General features: G+C 43.2%; 1 protein-coding gene across 4 annotated transcripts in view; it reads right to left on the minus strand.

The window, feature by feature from the left end:
- Positions 1-22,924, minus strand: part of crcp (calcitonin gene-related peptide-receptor component protein) — an 85,814-nt gene that overhangs the window by 40,309 nt on the left and 22,581 nt on the right. For all 4 annotated transcript variants that reach the window (XM_055658098.1, XM_055658099.1, XM_055658100.1 and 1 more), the window contains exons 2-4: positions 21,546-21,582; positions 19,722-19,820; positions 12,993-13,087 (exon numbers count right to left, since the gene is read on the minus strand). In XM_055658098.1, the coding sequence (XP_055514073.1) occupies positions 12,993-13,087; positions 19,722-19,820; positions 21,546-21,582 (231 nt within the window). The remainder of the gene's footprint in view (positions 1-12,992; positions 13,088-19,721; positions 19,821-21,545; positions 21,583-22,924) is intronic.

The raw sequence follows: 22,924 nt of genomic DNA on the forward strand, positions 1-22,924 counted from the left end.
CCATTAAACTATGGAGTGAAGGCGAGGCAGAAGTCAGAGAGTTTACCCCTGGATGTAAGAAATTCAATTCATTCTCAGTGCAGGGATATCACTGGCAAGACGGCCATTTGTGACTCACCCTTTGAAAGATCCAGAGATGATGTCTGGCCCGCTGAGTTACTCCAGCTTTTTTTGTGTCTCTCTTTGAAAGATGAGTCTTGGTTTGAAATACTTTTGATGTCAATGAATGCCTGGTTACGCCACATCACAGACAAACGCATTGCTATGAACTGAAGTAATATATAGGCCAGCCCGGATAAAGGTTCCTTTCCAAATGATACATGTGATGATCTGGTAGATTCATTGAATTATTAGAGACAACAGGAATTTAGTTGAAAATTGAAAGAAATTAAATCAGGATTCAAACGACTCTTCAGCAACTTTTCTCCATGTAACTTTCCATGATTTAAGAGGGTGGGCCGACTGCCAAAAGGTAACTTTACACACTGTAAGCAAGATGACACCTCAGCAAACCAGACAAGCATTGGGACAAAGAAATTCCATCCCTGCAATACTTTTGTTCCTGTGGCTCAAATACAAATCTTTGATTTAAAATGTCATGCGTTCAAATCTTGCTTCAGACACTTCAGACACATTACTTAAGCAGTTCTTCTTTTTATAAAGAACACTCGCCACCTCCTCTGTGGCTCCCACTATCCCTCAACTCTCATGGAGTTATAGAGTGTGGAAACAGGCCCTTCGGCCCAACATGTCCTAGGTACACTAGTCCCACCTGCCCGCATTTGGTCCATATCCCTCCAAACTTGTCCTATCCATGTACCAACTTGTTTCTTAAACATTGGGATAGTCCCAGCCCCAACTACCTCCTCTGGCAGCTCGTTCCATACACCCACCACAGCTTGTGTGAAAAAGTTACCCCTCAAATTCCTATTAAATCTTTTCCCCTTCACCTTGAACCTATGCCCTCTGGTCCTCGATTACCCTGCTCTGGGCAAGAGATTCTGTGCATCTACCCGATCTATTCCTCTCGTGATTTTATACACCTCTATAAGATCACCCCTCATCCTCCTGCGCTCCAAGGAATAGAGACCCAGCCTACTCAAACTCTCTCTACAGCTCAGACCCTCTAGCCCAGGCAACATCCTCGTAAATCTTCTTTGAACCCTTTCAAGCTTGACAATATCTTTCCTATAACATGGTGCCCAGAACTGAACACAATACTCTAAATGCAGTCTCACCAACGTCTTATACAACTGCAACACGACCTCCAAACTTCTATACTCACTACTCTGACTGATGAAGGCCAATGTGCCAAACAATTGCCAAAAATCTCTCAGTGGGGCCTTTGTTTGGAAGAGATATGAAACCATGAAATGTATTAAAGGGCTCAAACCACCACTTCAAGAAGAATGCCGTTGGTTTCTTGGCAATATTTGTTCCAAAAACAACATCACAAAACAGATTATCACACAAGAATCTGCAGACACTGGCATCTTGAGCAAAACGCAAAGTGCTGAAGGAACTCAGCGGTCAGGCAGCATCTATGGAGAGAATTACCAGATGATGCTTCGGATCAGGACACTTCTTCAGTATTTTGCTCAAGATATCACTATTAGTGGAATCATGCTATATATACATTGGGCATTATTTTCTCCAAGATCTTCTGTTTCCTCCCACACTCCAAAGATGTACAGGTTTGTAGGTTAATTGGCTTGGTGTGTGTGTAAATTGTCCCTAGTGTGTGTAGGATAGTGTTAATGTGCGGGGACCGCTGGTCAGTGCATACTCGGTGGGCCGAAGGGCCTGTTTCCACGCTGTTCTCTACACATCAAAACTAGTTCAAAGGCAGCAGAACGCTTTGAGAGGAACAAGATGCATTTGCCTACATTTCCTTGCAAGGGGATCCAACAGAAATGTATTATTATCTTGAGATTGAAATAAAATGAACCCATGTACTGTAAAATACTATCTCGACAGAGGCACTCGCACATAATTAAACGAAAATAGATGCTTATTCAAAGAAGATGTCTTCAATCTCTTTGATATTTGCATATAAATTAATATTCCTCAGGGAGGGAGGAAAAGCACTAAAATGGCAGCTGGGAACTAAAGACTGGAAGACATGCAAGATCTAAATTATAACCAGCTGTTTATCCTGATATCTTTTCAATAATGGCGCAGTAACGTGTAAACAATTAGATTGATTCTTTTGGTGAGAATATCCAACAAGTTTTGCTTATATAAGACATAGTTGCTAGCTATCTAAGTTTTCCAAATCATGCAATTTTAATACATTTGAATTTACAAGAACATCGATTTTCTCTTCTTTTCCAATTAAGTTTCTCCTTTCCTCTCCCCAGAAAGCTTTAAAGTCCATGGTACACAAAATTGCTGGAGAAACTCAGCGGGTGCAGCAGCATCTATGGAGCGAAGGAAATAGGCAACGTTTCGGCCCGAAACGTTGCCTATTTCCTTCGCTCCATAGATGCTGCTGCACCCACTGAGTTGCTCCAGTAATTTTGTGTACCTTCGATTTTCCAGCATCTGCAGTTCCTTCTTGAACGCTTTAAAGTCCATACTGAGTTACAGTTATATATTAAGCACCTTCCGTTTTTTTATTGGAGAAACAAGGAACTGCATGTTTTCAAAAGAAGACACAAAGTGCTGGAGTAACACAGCGGGTCAGGCTGCATCTCTGGATAATACGGATCGAGACCCTTCTACAGACTGCAGGGGGGGGTGTGGGGAGAGAGCCGGAAGAGCTTTTGTGAAAGTTGTCACATTTTTAAACCAGCTTGTTTATATGAGATTTATTGAGCATTGAATCAGTCTTGATTCCCGAGCTTGCATCATGTGTCTCCAAATCATTCGTCCAGGACAGTGAGTAGTTAACCCAAAAATACATCCGCTACTTAATGGTTCTTTGGTATCCAAACTTACACGTAAAAAAGGAAGAAGTCACAACGTTCTGGAGTAACTTGGATGGATTGCAAAGTAGGCAAACCAGGCCAACTGTGAAGAAGCTCAGGTATTAGGTTATATGATGGGAGAGGGGAACCCTCGATCCCTAAAGAATGAAGGGAATGGGCACCCGACATTTCGGGTCAGGACCCTTCTTCAGACTTGTGAGACATTATAAATAATTGACATGCTAATTAACATTATATAATCATCTGCATCAGAAATAAAAAGGCCACTTTGAAATAAATAATTAATGTGTGATTTAGTGAGATTGGACTGTAATTGGAGAAAACATTTTCTTTGGTTCTCGCTGACTCAAGTTAGGGTATACTGTCTTGCTTATTTCAGCTAATTGACAAACCACAATACTCCAGTGCCAATTCTGAGTTCTTGCAGTACTGGGACCACATTCCACGTGGCATGGGTTCTGCTGAACTGTGATTATAAACTCGCTGGATTTGAATCTGCTTTCAACCCATGAAAGAAGGGCCAAAAAAATCTCAGTCGACAGTGAGACAAAGCAGCCGGATATTCATTTCATAAAGAATACTACTCTTCAGTAGGAGCCATCCAAGCAGATGTGCAATGACCTAGAGGGGCACTCTGGGCCAAATCGGTCTGGTTTTTAAAAAAAAGAAATTCTGAATGTTTGGCAGGCAATGAGGGTGATTCTGTTTGAAACTATGAACTACCCTCTCTTGAGGTTACCGTTAGTTCTTTGGAAGATGGCCACTGCTGTTTCCAAAGCCAATGACCTGGGGCTCCACGTTCCACCACGAGGAAATATTTCTTACTGGTGGACGTTGGTCACAAACAAATAGACGAAGCAAGAGAGAAAACAATAGCAAAGCAAGTTTGGATTGAGAGACACAAGGAATTGGAGATGCTGGCTCGCAAAATAAGACACAAAGCGCTGGAGTAACTCAACAGGTCAGGCAGCATCTCTTGACGACATGGATAGGTGATGTTTTGGGTCAAGACCCTTCTTCAACTCTGCTTGCAAAAAAATCCATATCCTAGATGGAGTTTAATCTGAGCAAGATTGAGGTGTTCCACTTTAGGAGGTCGAATGTAAGGGGAAAATATACAATTCACAGCAAGATCCTTAACATCATTGATGTACAAATAAATCTTGGGGTCCAAACCCCTGAAAGAAAATAGCTTGAAAAGCAACTTTGACTCATTGAAACTGAAGAAGGGTCCAAATCCAATACATTACCTATCAATGTTCTCCACAGATGTTGCCTGACCCACTGAGTTACTCCAAGTTTGCATTTAGGATTGGTTTGCATCAGAAGGCAGGGAAAGAGATTCAAATAACAAAGTATTAGTGGCAACTTTGGTGTTCTCCATGATGCAGTTGTCCAAGACTCTTAGAGAATGGAGCGGCTGGGCTTGTACACTCTGGAGTTTAGAAGGATGAGAGGATATCTTATTGAAAAATATAAGATTATTAAGGGTTTGGACATGCTAGAGGCAGGAAACATGTTCCCGATGTTGGGGGAGTCCAGAACGAGGGGCCACAGTTTAAGAATAAGGGGTAAGCTATTTAGAACGGAGACGAGGAAACACTTTTTCACACAGAGAGTTGTGAGTCCGTGGAATTCTCTGCTTCAGAGGGTGGTGGAGGCCGGTTCTCTGGATACTTTCTAGAGAAAGCAAGATAGGGCTCTTAAAGATAGCGGATTCAGGGGATATGGGGAGGAGGCAGGAACGGGGTACTGATTGGGGATGATCAGCCATGATCACATTGAATGGCGGTGCTGGCACGAAGGGCCGAATGGCCTACTCCTGGCCTGTTTCCACGCTGCATCTCTGAACTAAACTAAAACTAAACTTAGAATATAATGCCTTTCACAGACTTTTGAAGTACCCTTGTGTGGGCTGACAGAAGAAAGATAGCAGGTGCGTTTTACTAGACGCACTTTTGCTGCGTCAATATTTTGGGCTAATCCCTGATCCTCACATTGCTGAAGCAGCTGCCCCCCACACACTTTTCCATGCAGGCATGGTGCAATAAGATGGTTGACTGAACACACTCCATCTGCCATGCTTTGTACATCCGAAACAGGTGGCTGCAAAGTTGGATACTTTACTAATAAATGCGGCTTGCCAGAGTCTCACTCAGGTACGTAACGAGAGAAAAAGAAAGGCACAAGCTGCTGGAGTAACTCAGCAGGTCAGGTAGCATCTCTGGAGGACATGAGGGGCAACGTTTTGGGTTGGGACCCTTCTTCAGACTGATTTCAGTTGGGGGGGGGAGAAAGCTGGAAAAGAGGTGAGGGCAGGACAAAGCCCGGCAAGCGATAGGTGGACACAAAGTGCTGGAGTAACTCAGCGGATCAGGCAGCATCTCTGGAGAATAGTTCAACAGGAAAAAGGATGGGTGATGTTTCGGGTGGGGACACTTCTTCAAACCCACCTCTGAAGAAGGGTCCCGACGCGAAATGTCACCCATCTTTTTTCTCCAGCAATGCTCCCTGACCCGCTGAGTTACTCCTGCACTTTGTGTCTATCTTCGGTATACACCAGCATCTGCAGTTCCTCTCTACACAAGTGATAGGTGGATACAGGTGAGGGGGAAGGGGAGGGGGGGGGGGGGGGGGGGGGGGGGGAGGATGGCAGGATGGGCAGACAAAGGGTAGGGGTAAAAAGAAGAGGAAAGAATGCCAGATAAGGAGAAGCGAGGAAGGATATGGTGACTGGGGGGAAGCTAAGAGAAATGTACTTTTGATATTCTAATCCCGGGTAACTATCGGAAAATAAATTGTGATTAAATGCAGTTTTCCTGGCTTTCCCAATATTCGTGCTGGACACACACACACTGGAAAATTTGGCAGAGCAATTTAGGAACTAACACATCAGACATGTGTTAAGTTTAGACCTGAAGGAAAGATCCAAATTTTTCAAAATGTCCCAATGGAATGTGCATTAACACAATTTTGCTTTTATATCAGATTTTATGATGCTTGCCTTCTGACCGGGGCCCTGCTTGAAGAAATAAGCTGCATACGTTATGGTTAAAACTAGCCTCTTTATATGCTGGACCTTTAACTAAGTAAATAACATGCCTCAGAGGAGTGGCTGCAACAGTGATTTCTGTGAGTGATGTTTGCTGCTTAATTTTCACAAACACACTGTAATCTTTAGATACTGAATTCTTTCACCTTAGTTGATGTAAACAAAAATGTGTTGTATCAAAGAGAGAAAATTGATGTTAAAATGTTTTTAGTTTTAGTTTAGTTTAGAGGTACAGCTCGGAAACCCCCGGGTCTGCTCTGACCACCACACGAACACTACCCTACACACACCAGGGACAATTTACATTTATACCAAGCCAATTAGCCTACAAACCTGTACATCTTTGGAGTGTGGGAGGAAACCGGAGCTTCCCGGAGAAAACCCACGCAGGTCACGGGGATAGCATACAAAGTACATACAGATAGTACCCGCGGTCAGGATTGAACCCGGGTCTCGGCCTCTGTGAGGCAGCAACTCTACCGTTGCGCCACCAAACCACACTCAGTTCCTGAAGAAATAACTAGAAAACCTAAACATTCATCCTAACTGCCACAAATCATAAAGTTCACATATATATTATGCTCTATATTGCAAAAAGTTAATTAAAGACTTCAAAGAAGTTAATATCACAACGTTTAAAAGGCATTTGGACAGATACATGGAGAGGATAGGTTTAGAGGGATATTGTCCATGTGTGGGCAGATGGAACTTGTGTCGATGGGGGCATGCTGGTTGGCATGAGAAACGTTTCAACATTGTATAATGCTATGACTCCATAACTCTAAGTGCTATTAAACAAAAGTTAATATTGAGAAGCATAGCTGAGGTCAGGGGAGATACCTAATGGCTGGTTAAAGGTTTTCTGGAGAATCTTAAAGAATGTCAGGAAGAATTTCATAAAGGAGACACAAGAAACTGCGGATACTGGAATGTTGAGCAAAAACAAACTGCTGGAGGAACTTGGCGGGTCGGGCAGCATCTGTGGAGGGAATTTTGGACAAAACATTGTCCGGCCATTCCCTTTTCAGATGCTGCCTAACCCGCTGAGTTCCTCCAGCACTTTGTGTTTTGGGAAGGGAATTCCGGAGCTTGGGATTTTGCTAATGGTGGACCAATCAGGTTTGTGGATGACAAGAGGGCAGGATTAGAGGAATAAAGCTTCAGTCTTCCAGTACTTGGTTGGGAGAATGTCAGACTCATTGAGTAGTGGATATCAGACAAGTCGCTTGAGAACTTAGCGATAGTGGTAGTGTCAGGAGATGTGGCGGTGAGATGGAGTTCATTGCTGTCAGTACACGAATGGAAACCGGCACTGTGTTGTAGACCATGTCAGCGAGAGGCCGCAGGTCCATGAGAAACAGGAGGAGCAAAGCCAGACAAAGACTTGGACAAAATAAACCTTTTATGAATAATCCACCAAGAACTTCTTTGTACTCCCTTTTCATTCCTTTCATTTACAACTTTTAATTATATTTCTTCACTCATTCCAGTATTGAAACTTTAACCTATAAATGATTCTACTGCCTTTGGCTGTGCATTCGCAAACTAAAAAAGTCCTATAATTAAATAGAAACAGAATGGTGAAGCAGTCAAGTATTTGCAGGATCCCACGGCTGGAAAATGTAGCTTATGCATAAAAAATTAAGTGCTCTAAGTGATGCAATCTGAAATTTTCCCCCCCCAAAAGCAAGAGTACATAAACACAGTTGTAACCAAGCACTCTACCTTTAGGATGTTTTATCTATTAGCAGAGTCAGATATTTCATACCAAGTGCACACAGGGTTCCAAAGAAACTGCTTCAGAAATACTACGCAGGTTGTTTTTGTTGAATTTTCTTGGGATTGTTCGCGGGGCTCGAGTTCCGTGATTTCATCATGTTTTGCATGATTTATCAGTCACCTTGAGTATTGTCAGATGTGCCTTAACTTTTACCACACCTCCACTGACGTTCAATTTATGGCTACCTTCAAGATGCACTTAGGTTTGTAATAAGTTGCCCGTTTACACTGCAGTGGGGAGGGAGAGGTACGCACATTTTTTTGCAGCGCTTGTAATACCTCCCGTTCGTTTGAAAGCACAGTTGAAGGCCCTGGCACTTTAAAGACTTACGGTGATTCCCTTCGAAGCTCCCAAGAGGTAGTTTTGGGGGTTTGATGTCGACAGGGCGGGCAGTTTCAAAACATTCCAAAGGCTCACAATAGATTTGAAGCAATAAAGATAAATAGGTTGTGGTCTGGGGCACCCAAGCAGTTTGGCAAATGAGATTTCACAGAACTAGTAGGAATTCAACCGAGGGCTTGCTTCCCGAAAGCAGCCATTGCTGCAAAGACTAGTGCCATTTATGAATTTTGGAATTAAGCAGGCACGATTTTTGCGGAATAGCATACCAAGGCAAAGTTTGCTTTGAAAATCCTGTGAATACCTCATGGAAATAATCAAAAAACTTCCAGGTCATAGCATATTATTTTTTATCAAAATATATAGTTAGAAAGTATAATCGTGTGTTTGGACTGAGTAGTTGGGTGGAAGAGTGGACATTAGATAGAACAAAATATGATAAATTGCATGTCTAGTTCTGTTAACCAAAACTGAGTACGGTGAGAATATTATTAAAACCCTTCATCATTTACCACCTGTAATGGAACATCATTTATCCCTATGGTGCAATATCATGGGCACATACATAAAGCCACTTATAAGGCACACAAACAGTGAAAGGTTTGGATGGAGTGGATGTGGAGACGATGTTTCCACTGGTGGGAGAGTCTAGGTCTAGAGGTGATAGCCTCTGAATTAAAGGACGTTCCTTTAGGAAGGAGGGTGGTGAATCTGTGGATTTTTTTGTCACAGAAGGCTGTGGAGGCTGTCAATTGATACTTTTAAAGCAGAGAAAGATAGATTCTTGATTAGTACAGGAGTCAGGGGTTATGGGGAGAAGGCAGGAGAAGGGGGTAGGAGGGAGATATTGGTCAGCCATGATTGAATGGCGAAGTAGACTTAATGGGCAGAATGGCCTAATACTGCTCCTATTACCTATGACCATATGACAACTATATTAATGATCTGTCATACCCTCTTCTGTCAATCATATATTTTACCAAACTTCTTTAATTGCCATCTCTTCCACCACATCCAACAAACACAATTAATTTAGAATTTTCCCCTTACAACAAAATAAATAAATTGGACTTCAGCTTTATCAGGTAATAAGACTGATTGAAAGACCGATTATTCTGTACTCTCAATCAAGTCCTCGTCAGTTAACCCATATTCCTCAGACATTAAGATGGTAAACATACGATTAGACATTGCCAGGTTCCTTCCACCAAAAAACAATTCTTTTCTTCTCCTCTTCTCCTAGATCATTCATAGATATAATCACGAAAAAGGGCAGCCATGCTTCTACTCTCTTAGAGGTTCAAAGAGATTCAGTGTGTCAGCATTTACTCTAACAAACCTTTACGAATGCACTGTAGAAAGTATCCTAACTAACTGCAATGTGGTTGGCATGGGAATTCCAAAGCACAGGAACACAAGAGGCTGCAGAGAGTGGAGGACTCATCCCAGAACATCATGGGCCCAGCCCTTCCCACCCTCAAAAGCAAACACATATGGCACTGCCTCAATAAGACGGCATCTATCACAAAGGATCCCCACTATCTGAGTCATACCACCCTCTCACTGCTGCTGTCAGGCAGAAGGTACAGACGCCTGCAGTCCCACACCACCAGGTTCAGGAATAGTTACTTCCCAACAACCATCAGGTTCTTCAACTGACCTGCACAACCCTAACTCTAATTTGGCAACAGTACACTGTCGACTACGTCTTGCACTAACATGGACTTCTTTTACAATTGTGTATTTTTGCACTGATGTCTTCTTATTTGTCCGCCTATTTGTTTTCACATCTTGTCTAATTTATGTGCAAATAATTCTCCTACATTTCCCATTTCCAATAGATCCTAAATTGTAAATAAAAGGAACTGCAGATGCTGGTTTACAAACGAAGACACAAAGTGCTGGAGTAACTCAGCAGGTCAGTCGGAATCCCTGAACATGGATTGGTGATGTTTTAGATCGGGACTTCAGACTGATCCTAAACAGTTGTTGTATTAAGGTAGACAAAAAATGCTGGAGAAAATCAGCGGGTGAAGCAGCATCTACGGAGCGAAGGAATAGGCGAAGTTTCGGGCCTTTCTGAAGAAGGGTCTCGACCTGAAACGTCGCCTGATCCTTCTCTCCATAGATGCTGCCTCACCCGCTGAGTTTCTCCAGCATTTTTTGTCTACCTTCGATTGTTCCAGCATCTGCAGTTCTTTCTTAAACAGTTGCTTTATTAAGCTATTTCAGATCACAGTTAAGAGCACCTATTAGTCTGGAGTCACGTATAGACCTGTCTGTGTGACAGATTTTCGGCCCGACAGTACACCAGCAGAAGTAAAATGTTTTATATTTAATATTAGATATATTAAATAATGTTTAACCAGTGGTTAAATAGTAACTGTTGCAGTTACTACTCATTTATATCATATGTATTGAATTATGTGCATATACGTTTTTGAATCTCACCCTTGGAATGTGTTTTAAGCATTTTTTACAATAATCAGTACACATCTCACGGTTCTAAGTTTTTATAACCCGATAATTATAAAAAATATTTTTCATGCTTAACATATTTTCCATTTCTCAGTCGTTTGGATTCTTACAATGACCTACAAAGTTTTCTTAATTGGACAATATTTTCAGGGCAAGGATCCTTAATTATTTTAATGACCTGCTGAGTCACTCCAGCACTTCATGTTCTTTTTTTGTTAACCAGCATCTGCAGTTCCTTGTTTCGCCATCCTCAATGAGTACAGAGCCAGAAAAGATTGAACATAAACAGATCAGTTAGCAGAGAATTACAAACTTATAGTGCATGACGCAGCCAACAGACCCATTCAGCCCGTTCCAGGTTTTTAAAGAGCGTTATGATACAATCCCCCACATACGATTCTTGTCCATAACACCATGTGTTCTCATTCTGAATGATTTCACTGAACACCCTTCAGAATTACTTATGTAACTGTCCTTAGCATTTCAGACTGAGTGCTCCAGATCCCAACAACAGGAAAAATGGACCTAGAGAGAAAGGTTACCTTACATGGATTTACAATTTTAGTTGGGCCAGTTCTGCCCCACTCATTGCCAGCTCCTCCCTCCTGGATGTTTAAAACTTCAGTCACTTTTCAATAAGTATGATCCTTATGAACACATTCATTATTACTTCCAAGACATGACATTTTTATTCCTCTGTTTTCCAGATCTTAGTTATAGAGACATGGAGTGATACAGCATGGAAACAGGCCCTGCGGCCCAACTTACCAACAAGTCCCAGCTACACTAGTTTGGCCCATTTCCCTCCAAATCTGTCCTATCTGTGTTCCTGTCTAACTGTTTCTTAAATACTGTGATAGTCTTTGCCTCAACTACCTCCTCTGGCAGCTTGTTCCATACCCCCATCACCCTTTGTGAGAAAATAACACCCCGCAGATTCCTATTAAATCTTTTCCCCTTCACCTTAAACCTAAGTCCTCTTGTCCTCGATTCGCCTACTCTGGGCAAGAGACTCTGTGCATCTACCTGATCTATTCCTCTCATGATTTTATACACCTGTATAAGATCACCCCTTATCTTCCTGCTCCCCGCCTACTCAACCTCTCCCTGTAGCTCAGAACATCTAGTCCTGGCGATATCCTCGTAAAATGTTATTCATTTTTTTAACCTTGCGGTGTTTATAATTCCTTATTAATAACCGGACAAGACATTACACAAAAACAGAAACATAACAGACTAAATAATGGCAATACAAACAGAAAATTCAAGAAAATCACAGCAGATCAGACAGTATATGTGGAAAGAGAAACAGTCACATTTTGGGGTCTGTGATCCTGCAGAACTATGTTCTTCAGAACAGAGACTTTCAAGTACTTTACAATTTGCTTTTTGTTTTTTTGATTTTAAAACCTACAAAGGTAATGGTCTGAATTATTTCCTCTGGTACTGAAATAACATTTCTGTGTATCTTGTGTCTAACCAGCGACAGACGTTTTAAGAATTGTCAGTTGAGATTTCTACGCATCTGTATTTATTTCATCGTGTACAAAGAGGCTCTTCAACCAGTTTGAAGAATACAACATCAGTGCGTTTTTTTAAAAAGGCCAAAAAGGGCTGATATCATTGAATTAAGCAACATTCATCAACAATTTTTATTCCATAAATACACCCACTCTTCCTTTTTTGATTTTGTGACCATTTAACTTCCATTGGACTAAAATAATAAGTAAAAAGTATAAAATCAACGCATAGAAATTGTGCTTTGAATACCCTTCAGAATTATTTATGTAACTGCTCTTAGCATTTCAGACAAAGTGCTCCAGATCCTGACAATAGCAAGTGTAGGTAAATGGACATGGAGAGAACACTTATCTCTCTCTCCCCACCCCACCGTCCCCCTCTCCCCATCCCATCCCACTCCCGTGTGTCCCACCTGGACATGCACCTATTTCTCCGCTCCCCACCCCCTCCACCTACATTTCTTCCTCTAGCTTCACAATTTGCAACTCATCATTCCTTCTGTCTCACACCGTCCGTCCTTTAATCCATGGTCTTTGTCCAACCAAAGACCCTCCTCACCTGCACACATCTGTCACCTGTCAAGCTTTGGCCTGCCCCTCCTCTCTTCCAGCCTTCTTTTTGTGGCTCACATTGTAGCAAAAAGTATTGAACAAGTGGTGGAATTTTTATGAAATGGTATAATTTGTAATGCACAAGATTTCTCCCTCCTAAAATCGTTTTAAAGGGTCCATTTCAGAATCGAATAACTATTCAGCAATCTCCAGGTTGGTTACTGCAAAATAAGTTAATGAATCACGAGAAAATGTTGACGTAAAATTATTCCCAATCATGAGCGTGAATGCTCTTCGAACAATGGGCATGAACAGTGAGTGAAATAAATGAAGGCACTTACTTGGTAAGTTTTTGTGAAACCATGGCCTTGAGAAATTTGGTTACAATTTCTGGAGTCTGATCCTTGCAGGGTGTTTTGGACAAATATTTAAGAGTCTGTGGGTGAAAAGCAGGACTCTGGTTAATCACTCTGGTAACCTCCATAATGAATGTTTCATTCCAAAATGCAATGTCGCTCACACTGCAGTCTGTTGATTTCATGAAAATATATTATTCCCTTTATCTGTACATTGTGGATGGCTCGATAGTAATCATGTATTGTCTTTCCGCTGACTGGCAGGAATGCAACAAAAGATTTTCACTGTACCTCAGCCCACGTGACAATTAACTAAAGTAAATATATAGATTTACTGGAGATGGTCTTGTGGGGGGAGGATGCTCCCCAACTGCGGAGCATCTTGGACAATACAGCTCACCCCCTCCATGACAGACTGGTCAACCTGAGGAGCACCTTCAGCAACAGACTGGTTCCACCAAGATGCAGCACAGAACGCCACAGGAGATCCTTTTTCCCTGTGTCTATCAAACGGTACAACTCCACCCCCTTCTGATGTGGGGTAGACTGATTCCCCTTCCCTTCCCCCCCCCCCCCCGCCCCCCCCCCCCATCCCCCCCCCAAATTTTTGCACCTCCCCAATCCTGGACTTTCCATTCGTCACGTTTCAATTATCTTCTTGTGTTTTATGACTGTTGGCCTTGTCTATTTCCCTCCTGGGATAAATAAAATTCGATTGTATCGTATCATATGTATTCTTTCCAAGTCACAAAGGGCCAACTTATACATTTGGGATACCGGTGGGATGGATAGGGACAGCTTTGCCATCTGCTGTAGGGCTGCAGACATCTATGAGGTGGCAGCAGGGTATTGCCAAGTGCCAACTCTCCCCACATCCACTCCCCCCTCTGAGCTGCAACAATGGGTGGAGGCGAGTGGAGCTGGGAGTGCTGAGCAGATTCACTCACTGAGTCTGAGAGGGCGGCTGGCGGCCACTCCTCCCGCCCCTGCTCGCTCTCCTACTCACTATCTATGTTCATTTCCCACTTACAAACGGTTTGGGTCATAAGTGATGGGAGCAGAATTAGGCCATTCGGCCCCTCAGGTCTTCTCCCCCATTCAATCATGGCTGGGCTATCCCTCCTTCCTAACCCCATTCTCCTGCCTTCTCCCCATAACCTCTGACACCCGTATTAATCAAGAATCTATCTATCTCTGCCTTAAATATATCCACCGACTTTGCCTTGTGTGACAAAGAATTCCACAGATTCACCACCCTGAACACTTCTCTGGAACGGAACTCTTCCGCAACCTGGGGACATCTGTACCGGAATGGTGCAGAATGGAGACGGGTTAGGAAAAGTAGCCAAATATCTGCTTCTTTTCAAAACCCTTATAATGAAACCAAAATGTAATAATTCCAAAAAATTGCAGGTTTGTAGGTTAATTGGCTTCTGTAAATTGTCCCTAGTGTGCAGGATAGAATTAGTGTCGGTGATCGTTGGTCGGCGAAGAAACGTGTTTAAAAACACTGTTTCCACGCTGTATCTTTAAGCTAAAACTAAAATCATAAGCCACGAATGCCAAAATCAAAGTTTATTATCCACAGGATGCATGCATGGCCACCGACTAAAATTAAATGTTAGCATTTATCAATAGACGAATGTCATTTTCTATTTTTAATGTCATATTTTTGGTGCATTCTAATTGACTCCAAGCTATCTCCTAGTCGACTGCGTTCTATGGAAACCATCTTCAAGATTGCCTGCAGAAGGCAGGCAGAAGTATTAACGGCAAGGTTTCCTTGGCAACATGATGTTCAATCTTGTCTGCATTTCTGCTGTTGACGGTGCACTGTTGCAAAGAAATTGCCAGTCATTTTAATCATGCTTTAAAGGCATAGATACAGTACTCAAGAAAAACAAGGCTGATGAAACTCCAAAGGAATTTATGAGTCTTAAAACAGTGCCCCTGGCAATGTAAATCTTGGGATCTTTAGCAGATAGAAGTGTTTCTTTTTCTCTTTATGGTCAGATACAAATTTAGGTTTTTGTGATAATATTAAGAAAATTGAAGTTTTTAATTAATTAATTTAATTAAAAGCTGTTCATCACAAAAGGAAAAATAGTTTAAGATTTACTTTATCGATACGATGTGGGAGGAGGCCCTTCAGCCCACCGAGTCCGTGCCGACCACCTATCTCCGTACACTAACATTACCCTACACACACTCGGGACAATTTACAATTTTACCAAAGCCAATTAACTTATAAACCTTTGGAGCGTGGAAGGAAACATGAGCACCCGGAGAAAACCCACCAAAGGGAGAACGTGCAAACTCCGTACAGACAGCACCCGTGGTCAGGATCGAACCCGGGTCCCTGGCGCTGTGACGCAGCAACTCTACCGCTGCGCTACTGTGCCACCCACTAATGACAATGCAGTACTGTTCCATGCTCGAGGAGAGACTTGTGATGGCAGATTTGAGGGAAAGGGGAAAATATTTGAACAAAGCAAAACCATCATCATCATCATCATCAACTCTCACAGGGATCAGGTCGGGATGTTGGAGGATCAGCAGATTAATGAACAATGGAAGTGGCGAGTTATGGGTCTTGTTTACAAAAGGAACTTGAAGGCAGCATTAGATAAAGGAAAGAAGCTGGAAAAAGAATGCCAGATCAAAGCAGGGGCATGAGGGTTATATTATGTTATGCTTGGCAGAGGATGGAGGGCAGAAGCTAAATGTAAAATTGTCACCAGTGTGTGTGGGGTAATGTTAGTGTACGGGGATCACTGGTCAGTGCGGACTCGATGGGCTGAAGGGCCCGTTTCCACTCTGCAGCGAGACCTGGGTGTCATGGTACACCAGTCATTGAAGGTAGGCATGCAGGTGCAGCAGGCAGTAAAGAAAGCGAATGGCATGTTGGCTTTCATAGCAAGAGGATTTGAGTATAGGAGCAGGGAGGTTCTACTGCAGTTGTATAGGGTCTTGGTGAGACCACACCTGGAGTATTGCGTGCAGTTTTGGTCTCCAAATCTGAGGAAGGACATTATTGCCATAGAGGGAGTGCAGAGAAGGTTCACCAGACTGATTCCTGGGATGTCAGGACTGTCTGAAGAAAGACTGGATAGACTTGGTTTATACTCTCTAGAGTTTAGGAGATTGAGAGGGGATCTTATAGAAACTTACAAAATTCTTAAGGGGTTGGACAGGCTAGATGCAGGAAGATTGTTTCCGATGTTGGGGAAGTCCAGGACAAGGGGTCACAGCTTAAGGATAAGGGGGAAATCCTTTAAAACCGAGATGAGGAGAACTTTTTTTCACACAGAGAGTGGTAAATCTCTGGAACTCTCTGCCACAGAGGGTAGTTGAGGCCAGTTCATTGGCTATATTTAGGAGGGAGTTAGATGTGGCCCTTGTGGCCAAGGGGATCAGAGGGTATGGAGAAAAGGCAGGTACGGGATACTGAGTTGGATGATCAGCCATGATCATATTAAATGGCGGTGCAGGCTCGAAGGGCCGAATGGCCTACTCCTGCACCTAATTTCTATGTTTCTATGTTTCTATGTATCTCAAAACGACACTAAACTAATTAAACTGCTCCATACATTGTACCCATACTCTACAGTGCAATAGTTTCCTCTACTCATTGAGTCTGGTGTTGGGTCTCCCCTTCCCCTGAGTAACTTGTATGGAAACATAACAAATCTGTCAATGTGAAGCTGAACTCACAATCATCTTTCTTTCCTGTCCCCTTAGAGCGTTGAGTCAGAGGCACACAGAATAACCTTTATTCGGTACTGGGCATGAAGCTCACCAGACTGCACTGACATCTGTTCCCTTGTGCTGAGCTAACTTTTTGTTTTGAGTCAAATCAAAAGCTAGTTTTTCTTTGAAAGACTAACGCTACGACCATCAGGCTATTAAACACTACAAACTCCAAAAGGGCTCCGAATTATATAGACTTATATCAACATCACTTTTGACTGCACTATTTTTGTCTATTTATTTGTCTGATTGTTTTTTTTTAATATACTGAACTTTTATTTGGGTTATTATGGGTTTTACAGAGTACTATGTTTACATTTCTGTTATGCTGCTGCAAGGAAGAATTTCATGGTTCCGTTTTGGGACATATGGCAATAAAACACTCTTGACTTTTGAGACAGAGTGGAAATGCCCCACCGAGTCCACCCCGAACATCAATCCTGTACCCACTAGTACGCCTGCACACACTAGTTCTATGTTATCCCACTTTTCCATCCACTCCCTGCAGTCTGGGAACAATTTTAAAGTGGCCAATTAACCTACAAACCCGGACGTCTTCGAGATGTGGGAGGAAACCGGAGCACCTGGAGGAAACCCACGTGGTTACAGGGAGAACATGCGAGCTCCACACAGACAGCACCCGAGGTCAGGATCGAACCTGGTTCTCTGGTGCTGTGTGACAGCAGGTCCCGCCAGCTGCACCACTGTGCTGCCCTTGTGGCATAACTCTAATAACTGTAAAGCATATAATATGCAAATATATATCATTGATATAGTTGATTATGCAATGTAAATTATCCTTGCACTACTTGGTCAGTAGAATGGAGGCTCACACATATGGATAGCAACAGAGAAGAGTCAGATGGAGGTGGAGAAAGATAGACAGACACAGACACATAAACATCGAAAGAAGATGCAGGAAGTGGCCATTCAGCCCTTTGAGGAGCATTTATTATGATCATGGCTGATCATCCACAATCAGTAACCCGTGTCTGCCTTCTCCCCATATCCTTTGATTCTGCTAGCCCCTAGAGCACTATCTAACTCTCTTATAAATCCATCCAGTGACTTGGCCTCCACTGCCTTCTGTGGCAGAGAATTCCATAAATTCACAACATCTCTGGGTGAAAAAGTTTTTTCTCATCTCAGTTTTATATGGCCTCACCTTTATTCTTAGACTGTGGCCACTGGTTCTGGACTCGCCCAACATTGGGAACATTAACTAGATGTAACTAGTAGCGTGGATAGGGGAGAACCAGTGGATGTGGTGTATCTGGACTTCCAGAAGGCTTTCGACAAGGTCCCACATAAGAGATTAGTATACAAACTTAAAGCACAAGGCATTGGGGGTTCAGTATTGATGTGGATAGAGAACTGGCTGGCAAACAGGAAGCAAAGAGTAGGAGTAAAGTCCTTTTCACAATGGCAGGCAGTGACTAGTGGGGTACCACAAGACTCAGTACTGGGACCCCAGCTATTTACAATATATATTAATGATCTGGATGAGGGAATTGAAGGCAATATCTCCAAGTTTGCGGATGACACTAAGCTGGGGGGCAGTGTTAGCTGTGAGGATGATGCTAGGAGACTGCAAGGTGACTTGGATAGGCTGGGTGAGTGGGCAAATGTTTGGCAGATGCAGTATAATGTGGATAAATGTGAGATTATCCATTTTGGTGGCAAAAACGGGAAAGCAGACTATTATCTAAATGGTGGCCGATTGGGAAAGGGGGAGATGCAGCGAGACCTGGGTGTCATGGTACACCAGTCATTGAAGGTAGGCATGCAGGTGCAGCAGGCAGTAAAGAAAGCGAATTGTATGTTAGCTTTCATTGCAAAAGGATTTGAGTATAGGAGCAGGGAGGTTCTACTGCAGTTGTACAGGGTCTTGGTGAGACCACACCTGGAGTATTGCGTACAGTTTTGGTCTCCAAATCTGAGGAAGGACATTATTGCCATAGAGGGAGTGCAGAGAAGGTTCACCAGACTGATTCCTGGGATGTCAGGACTGTCTTATAAAGAAAGACTGGATAGACTTGGTTTTTACTCTCTAGAATTTAGAAGATTGAGAGGGGATCTTATAGAAACTTACAAAATTCTTAAGGGGTTGGACAGGCTAGATGCAGGAAGATTGTTCCCGATGTTGGGGAAGTCCAGTACAAGGGGCCACAGCTTAAGGATAAAGGGGAAATCCTTTAAAACCGAGATGAGAAGAACTTTTTTTCACACAGAGAGTGGGAATCTCTGGAACGCCACAGAGGGGTGAGGCCAGTTCATTGGCTTGGTAAGAGGGAGTTAGATGGCAACATGTGGCTAAGGAGATCAGGGGGTATGGAGAGAAGGCAGGTACGGGATACTGAGTTGGATGATCAGCCATGATCATATTGAATGGCGGTGCAGGCTCGAAGGGCCATGGCCTACTCCTGCACCTAATTTTCTATGTTTCCATGACTATTATTCCTGTAAGGAAGGAGAGAGAATAAAGAGCGGAGAGAATACTTTTTATTAAAGTTCTTCCATAATTTTGACTTTTGGGATGAAAAATAAAAGCCCAACAATTTACACCAAATCACATGCACAGCTCTTAAAGACTTTTCATAAACCACGAAGGAATACTGAGGTGACTCCTAAAAAGCATCACATTCGCCAAATAAATGTGGTCACCCACCATTAAAGCTGCATATGTTCAGTCATGATTGCCAGATTTTCATTCGATGAACCTGGCGAAGTATAAAGGGCCTGTCCCACTTGGGCGTAATTTACGTGACATAATTTACCATCATGACGTGCACGTGATGCGCGCATGGTGCGTGGTGACGTAGGCAGTGACGGGCGACGCCCCAGGATTTTGGGATGTACAAAATCTTTGCGCACCATCTGCTTGACGCGCAAATGACGCCCAAGTGGGACAGGCCCTTAAGCCTTTGGCAGCCCAATGGCTACACAGTGCTACATTCCACCCACCTCGTACATGATTGTGTTAAGATTCTGCTGACCAGCACTATGCTTCTTATTCCCACTTTCTTTCCGTTGTTCCTTAAGATCGTTCAGGAGTTTAAAGACCTGCAATTTGAGAAAGAAAAGTTGAAAGTTTATCAACGGTTGCTGAGTTAGAGCCAACTTTCAAATATTACGTAAGTGGGCACACAGGGTGCCCGTACAGCTTGGTGGGTCAGGCAACATCTCAGGAGAACATGGGAAACAAAGGTCACATAACAAGCATGATCCAGTTTGAAGAAGGGCCGTGACCTCCCCAGATGCTGCCTGAACCATTGAGGTTCCTCCAGCACTTTATGTTTTAGACATAATCAAGTATCTCGGGAGAGCTCTTTCCACAGCGCATGCAAATAATTATATTACAATTCTATAAAAGACTAGAGAATAGTCTTGACCCAAAACATCACCCACTGCTTCTCTCCAGAGATGCTACCTGGCCCGCCCAGTTACTCCAGCTTTTTGTGTCTGTCTCCGACCCAAAGAACTGCAAGTGCTGGTTTGTGTCATGTTTCAGCTCATCTTATCCATGAACAGAAATAAGAGAGAGAAAAAAAAGACAAGGTGCTGGAGTAACTCAGCAGGTCAGGCAGAATCTCTGGAGATCGTGGACAGATTATGTTTTTAGGTTGGGACGAAAGACCCCGCCCGCTCCGATGAGCTACTCCAGGACTTTGTGTCAACTTTCAGCCCATCTTGTCCAGGAACAAACGTAAGAGAGAAAAAAAGACACAAGGTGCTGGAATGACTCAGTAAGTCAGGCAGCATCCCTGGAGGATGTGGATAGAAGATGTTTCAGATCGGGACCATTCTTCAGACTGATTGAAGTGGGGAGAGGGGGAGCTGGAAACAGCTGGAAACGAGGCGGGGGTGGGACAGAGCCTAGCAAGTGATAGGTGAATACAGACAAGTCTGATTGGCAGGTGGGTGATCAAAGACTGGAGACTAAAGGGTGTCAGATAAGGAGAGAAGTGGAGTGGGATGTAGAGCCACAGGAAGGGATAGAGATTGAAGGAGTGAAGGCAGAGGAGGGGAAACGGTGGAGAGATAGTAGCAGAAGAAGATTCTGAATGGCATTTGACTAAGAGTCAAGAATACCGCCACCCTGGGGCAGGACTATATTCGACCCATTGAACAGAATCACTCCATTTGTACGAGTTAACTCTATGCTGACCCATTATAGAAACATAGAAAATAGGTGCAGGAGTAGGCCATTCGGCCCTTCGAACCAGCACCGCCATTCAATACGATCATGGCTGATCATCCAGAATCAGTACCCCGTTTTGCTTTCTCCCTTGATTCCGTTAGCTCTAAGAGCCACATCCAACTCTCTCTTGAATACATCCAGTGAATTGGCCTCCACTGCCTTCTGTGGCAGAGAATTCCACATGCTCAAATAAAACCCCATTTTATCCATAACCACAATGACAGGAAGCAAAGGCAAGTGAAACTCTTCCATTCCTGTTGTTGTTGTGTGATGTACAAATGAAGGAGAGTTGACTTCCACACGTTGAATTAAATATACATTTTTAATATATTTAATTCAAATGTTAATTATATTGAATTATTTATTTGGCAAGTTTGCATATTTCTAGACATAAAACCACAGGAAATGCAAGTGGATTAATGGGGGTGTAGTTGATAATGGATGGAAAACAAATTTCTAATGAAGGGACCAATGCATAGATTGCAATAATTTAAGCCCTTTCGTTACTGAGCTGGATTGTAAAATGTGTTATACACACTAATGTTTAATTAAAATGCAAAAACAAACAAAAATAATCAGTATCTTACCTCATAATTACTGAGCATTGCAGCATTTGCATCTTTTCTGGAAAAGATAAATTATATGTTAGCAATTGTTTAGATTTTTAAAATTGCATTGTACAAAGAGTTTACAGCAATGGCCTGAGCTGAGCCTGGTTAGGAGTGGGCGGTAGAGGATGGTATTATGGAGGGAGAAGTACGGTGGAATATCAGTGGGGGTTACGGCTCAACGATTTGGGAGTAGTGTGGTTTAGTTTAGAGATGCAGCGTGGATACAGGCCCTTCGGCCCACCAAGTCCGCGCCGACCAGCGATCCCCGCACGCTAACGCTAAGGTACACGCACTGGGGACAATTTACCATTTACCAAGCCAATTAACCTACAAACCTGAAATTAGATACAAAATGCTGGAGTAACTCAGCGGGACAAGCAGCATCTCTAGAGAGAAGGAATGGGTGATGTTTGAAGTCTGAAAAAGGGTTCCAATCCCAACCCGAAACGTCACCCATTCCTTCTCTCCAGAGATGCTGCCTGGCCCGCTGAGTTACTCCAGCGTTTTGTGCCTAGCCAACGTCCACTGTGTGATTAGAGGCTGGTGTGGACATATGTCAGCTGAGAAACAAGGCTCCTGGAGCAGATGGCATTCCTGCTGAAGGTCTGAACCTTGGCAGATAGACTCTCCTTGCAGACGTCAACAGTCTTACTGCCCTCGTATGTGAAAGAGGACTAGCGTGTCAGGGGGTCGCTGAGGCAACACAGTCAGGGCCGCTGAGAAGATAAATTTGGAAATAGCTTCTCTCAGGCCAATATCTCCAGCGTCGTGGCTGTGATTGGCTTCAAAGTACAGGCCGCATCTAACACATGTCCAGACACCTGACTCACACAACAGTCTCTTTTCTCAGAGCTCAGAGATAGCTGCAAACAAGAAGCTTCAGGGTTGATTTCATAGCCTCCATGGAAAACAGACCTAACATCCTCACCGACTCATAAGTGATAGGAGCAGAATTAGGCCATTCGGCCCATCAAGTCTAATCCGCCATTGAATCACGGCTGATTTATCTCTCCCTCCCAACCCCATTCTCCTGCCTTCTCACCACAACCCCTGACACCCGCACTAATCAATAGACTCATAGGGATGGACACAAAATGCTGGAGTAACTCAGCGGTTCATGCAGCATCTTTGAAGAGAAGGAATGTCCTTCTCTCCAGATGTTTAAGAAAGAACTGCAGATGCTGGAGAAATCGAAGGTAGACAAAAATGCTGGAGAAACTCAGCGGGTGAGGCAGCATCGATGGAGCCAAGGAATATGTGACGTTTCGGGTCGAGACCCTTCTCTCCAGAGATGCTGCCTGTCCCAGCATTTTGTGTCCATCTTCAGTTTAAACCAGCATCTGCACTTCCTTCCT

The sequence above is a fragment of the Leucoraja erinacea genome, chromosome 28, assembly GCF_028641065.1.
Source record: "Leucoraja erinacea ecotype New England chromosome 28, Leri_hhj_1, whole genome shotgun sequence".
Taxonomy (NCBI): Eukaryota; Metazoa; Chordata; class Chondrichthyes; order Rajiformes; family Rajidae; genus Leucoraja; species Leucoraja erinaceus.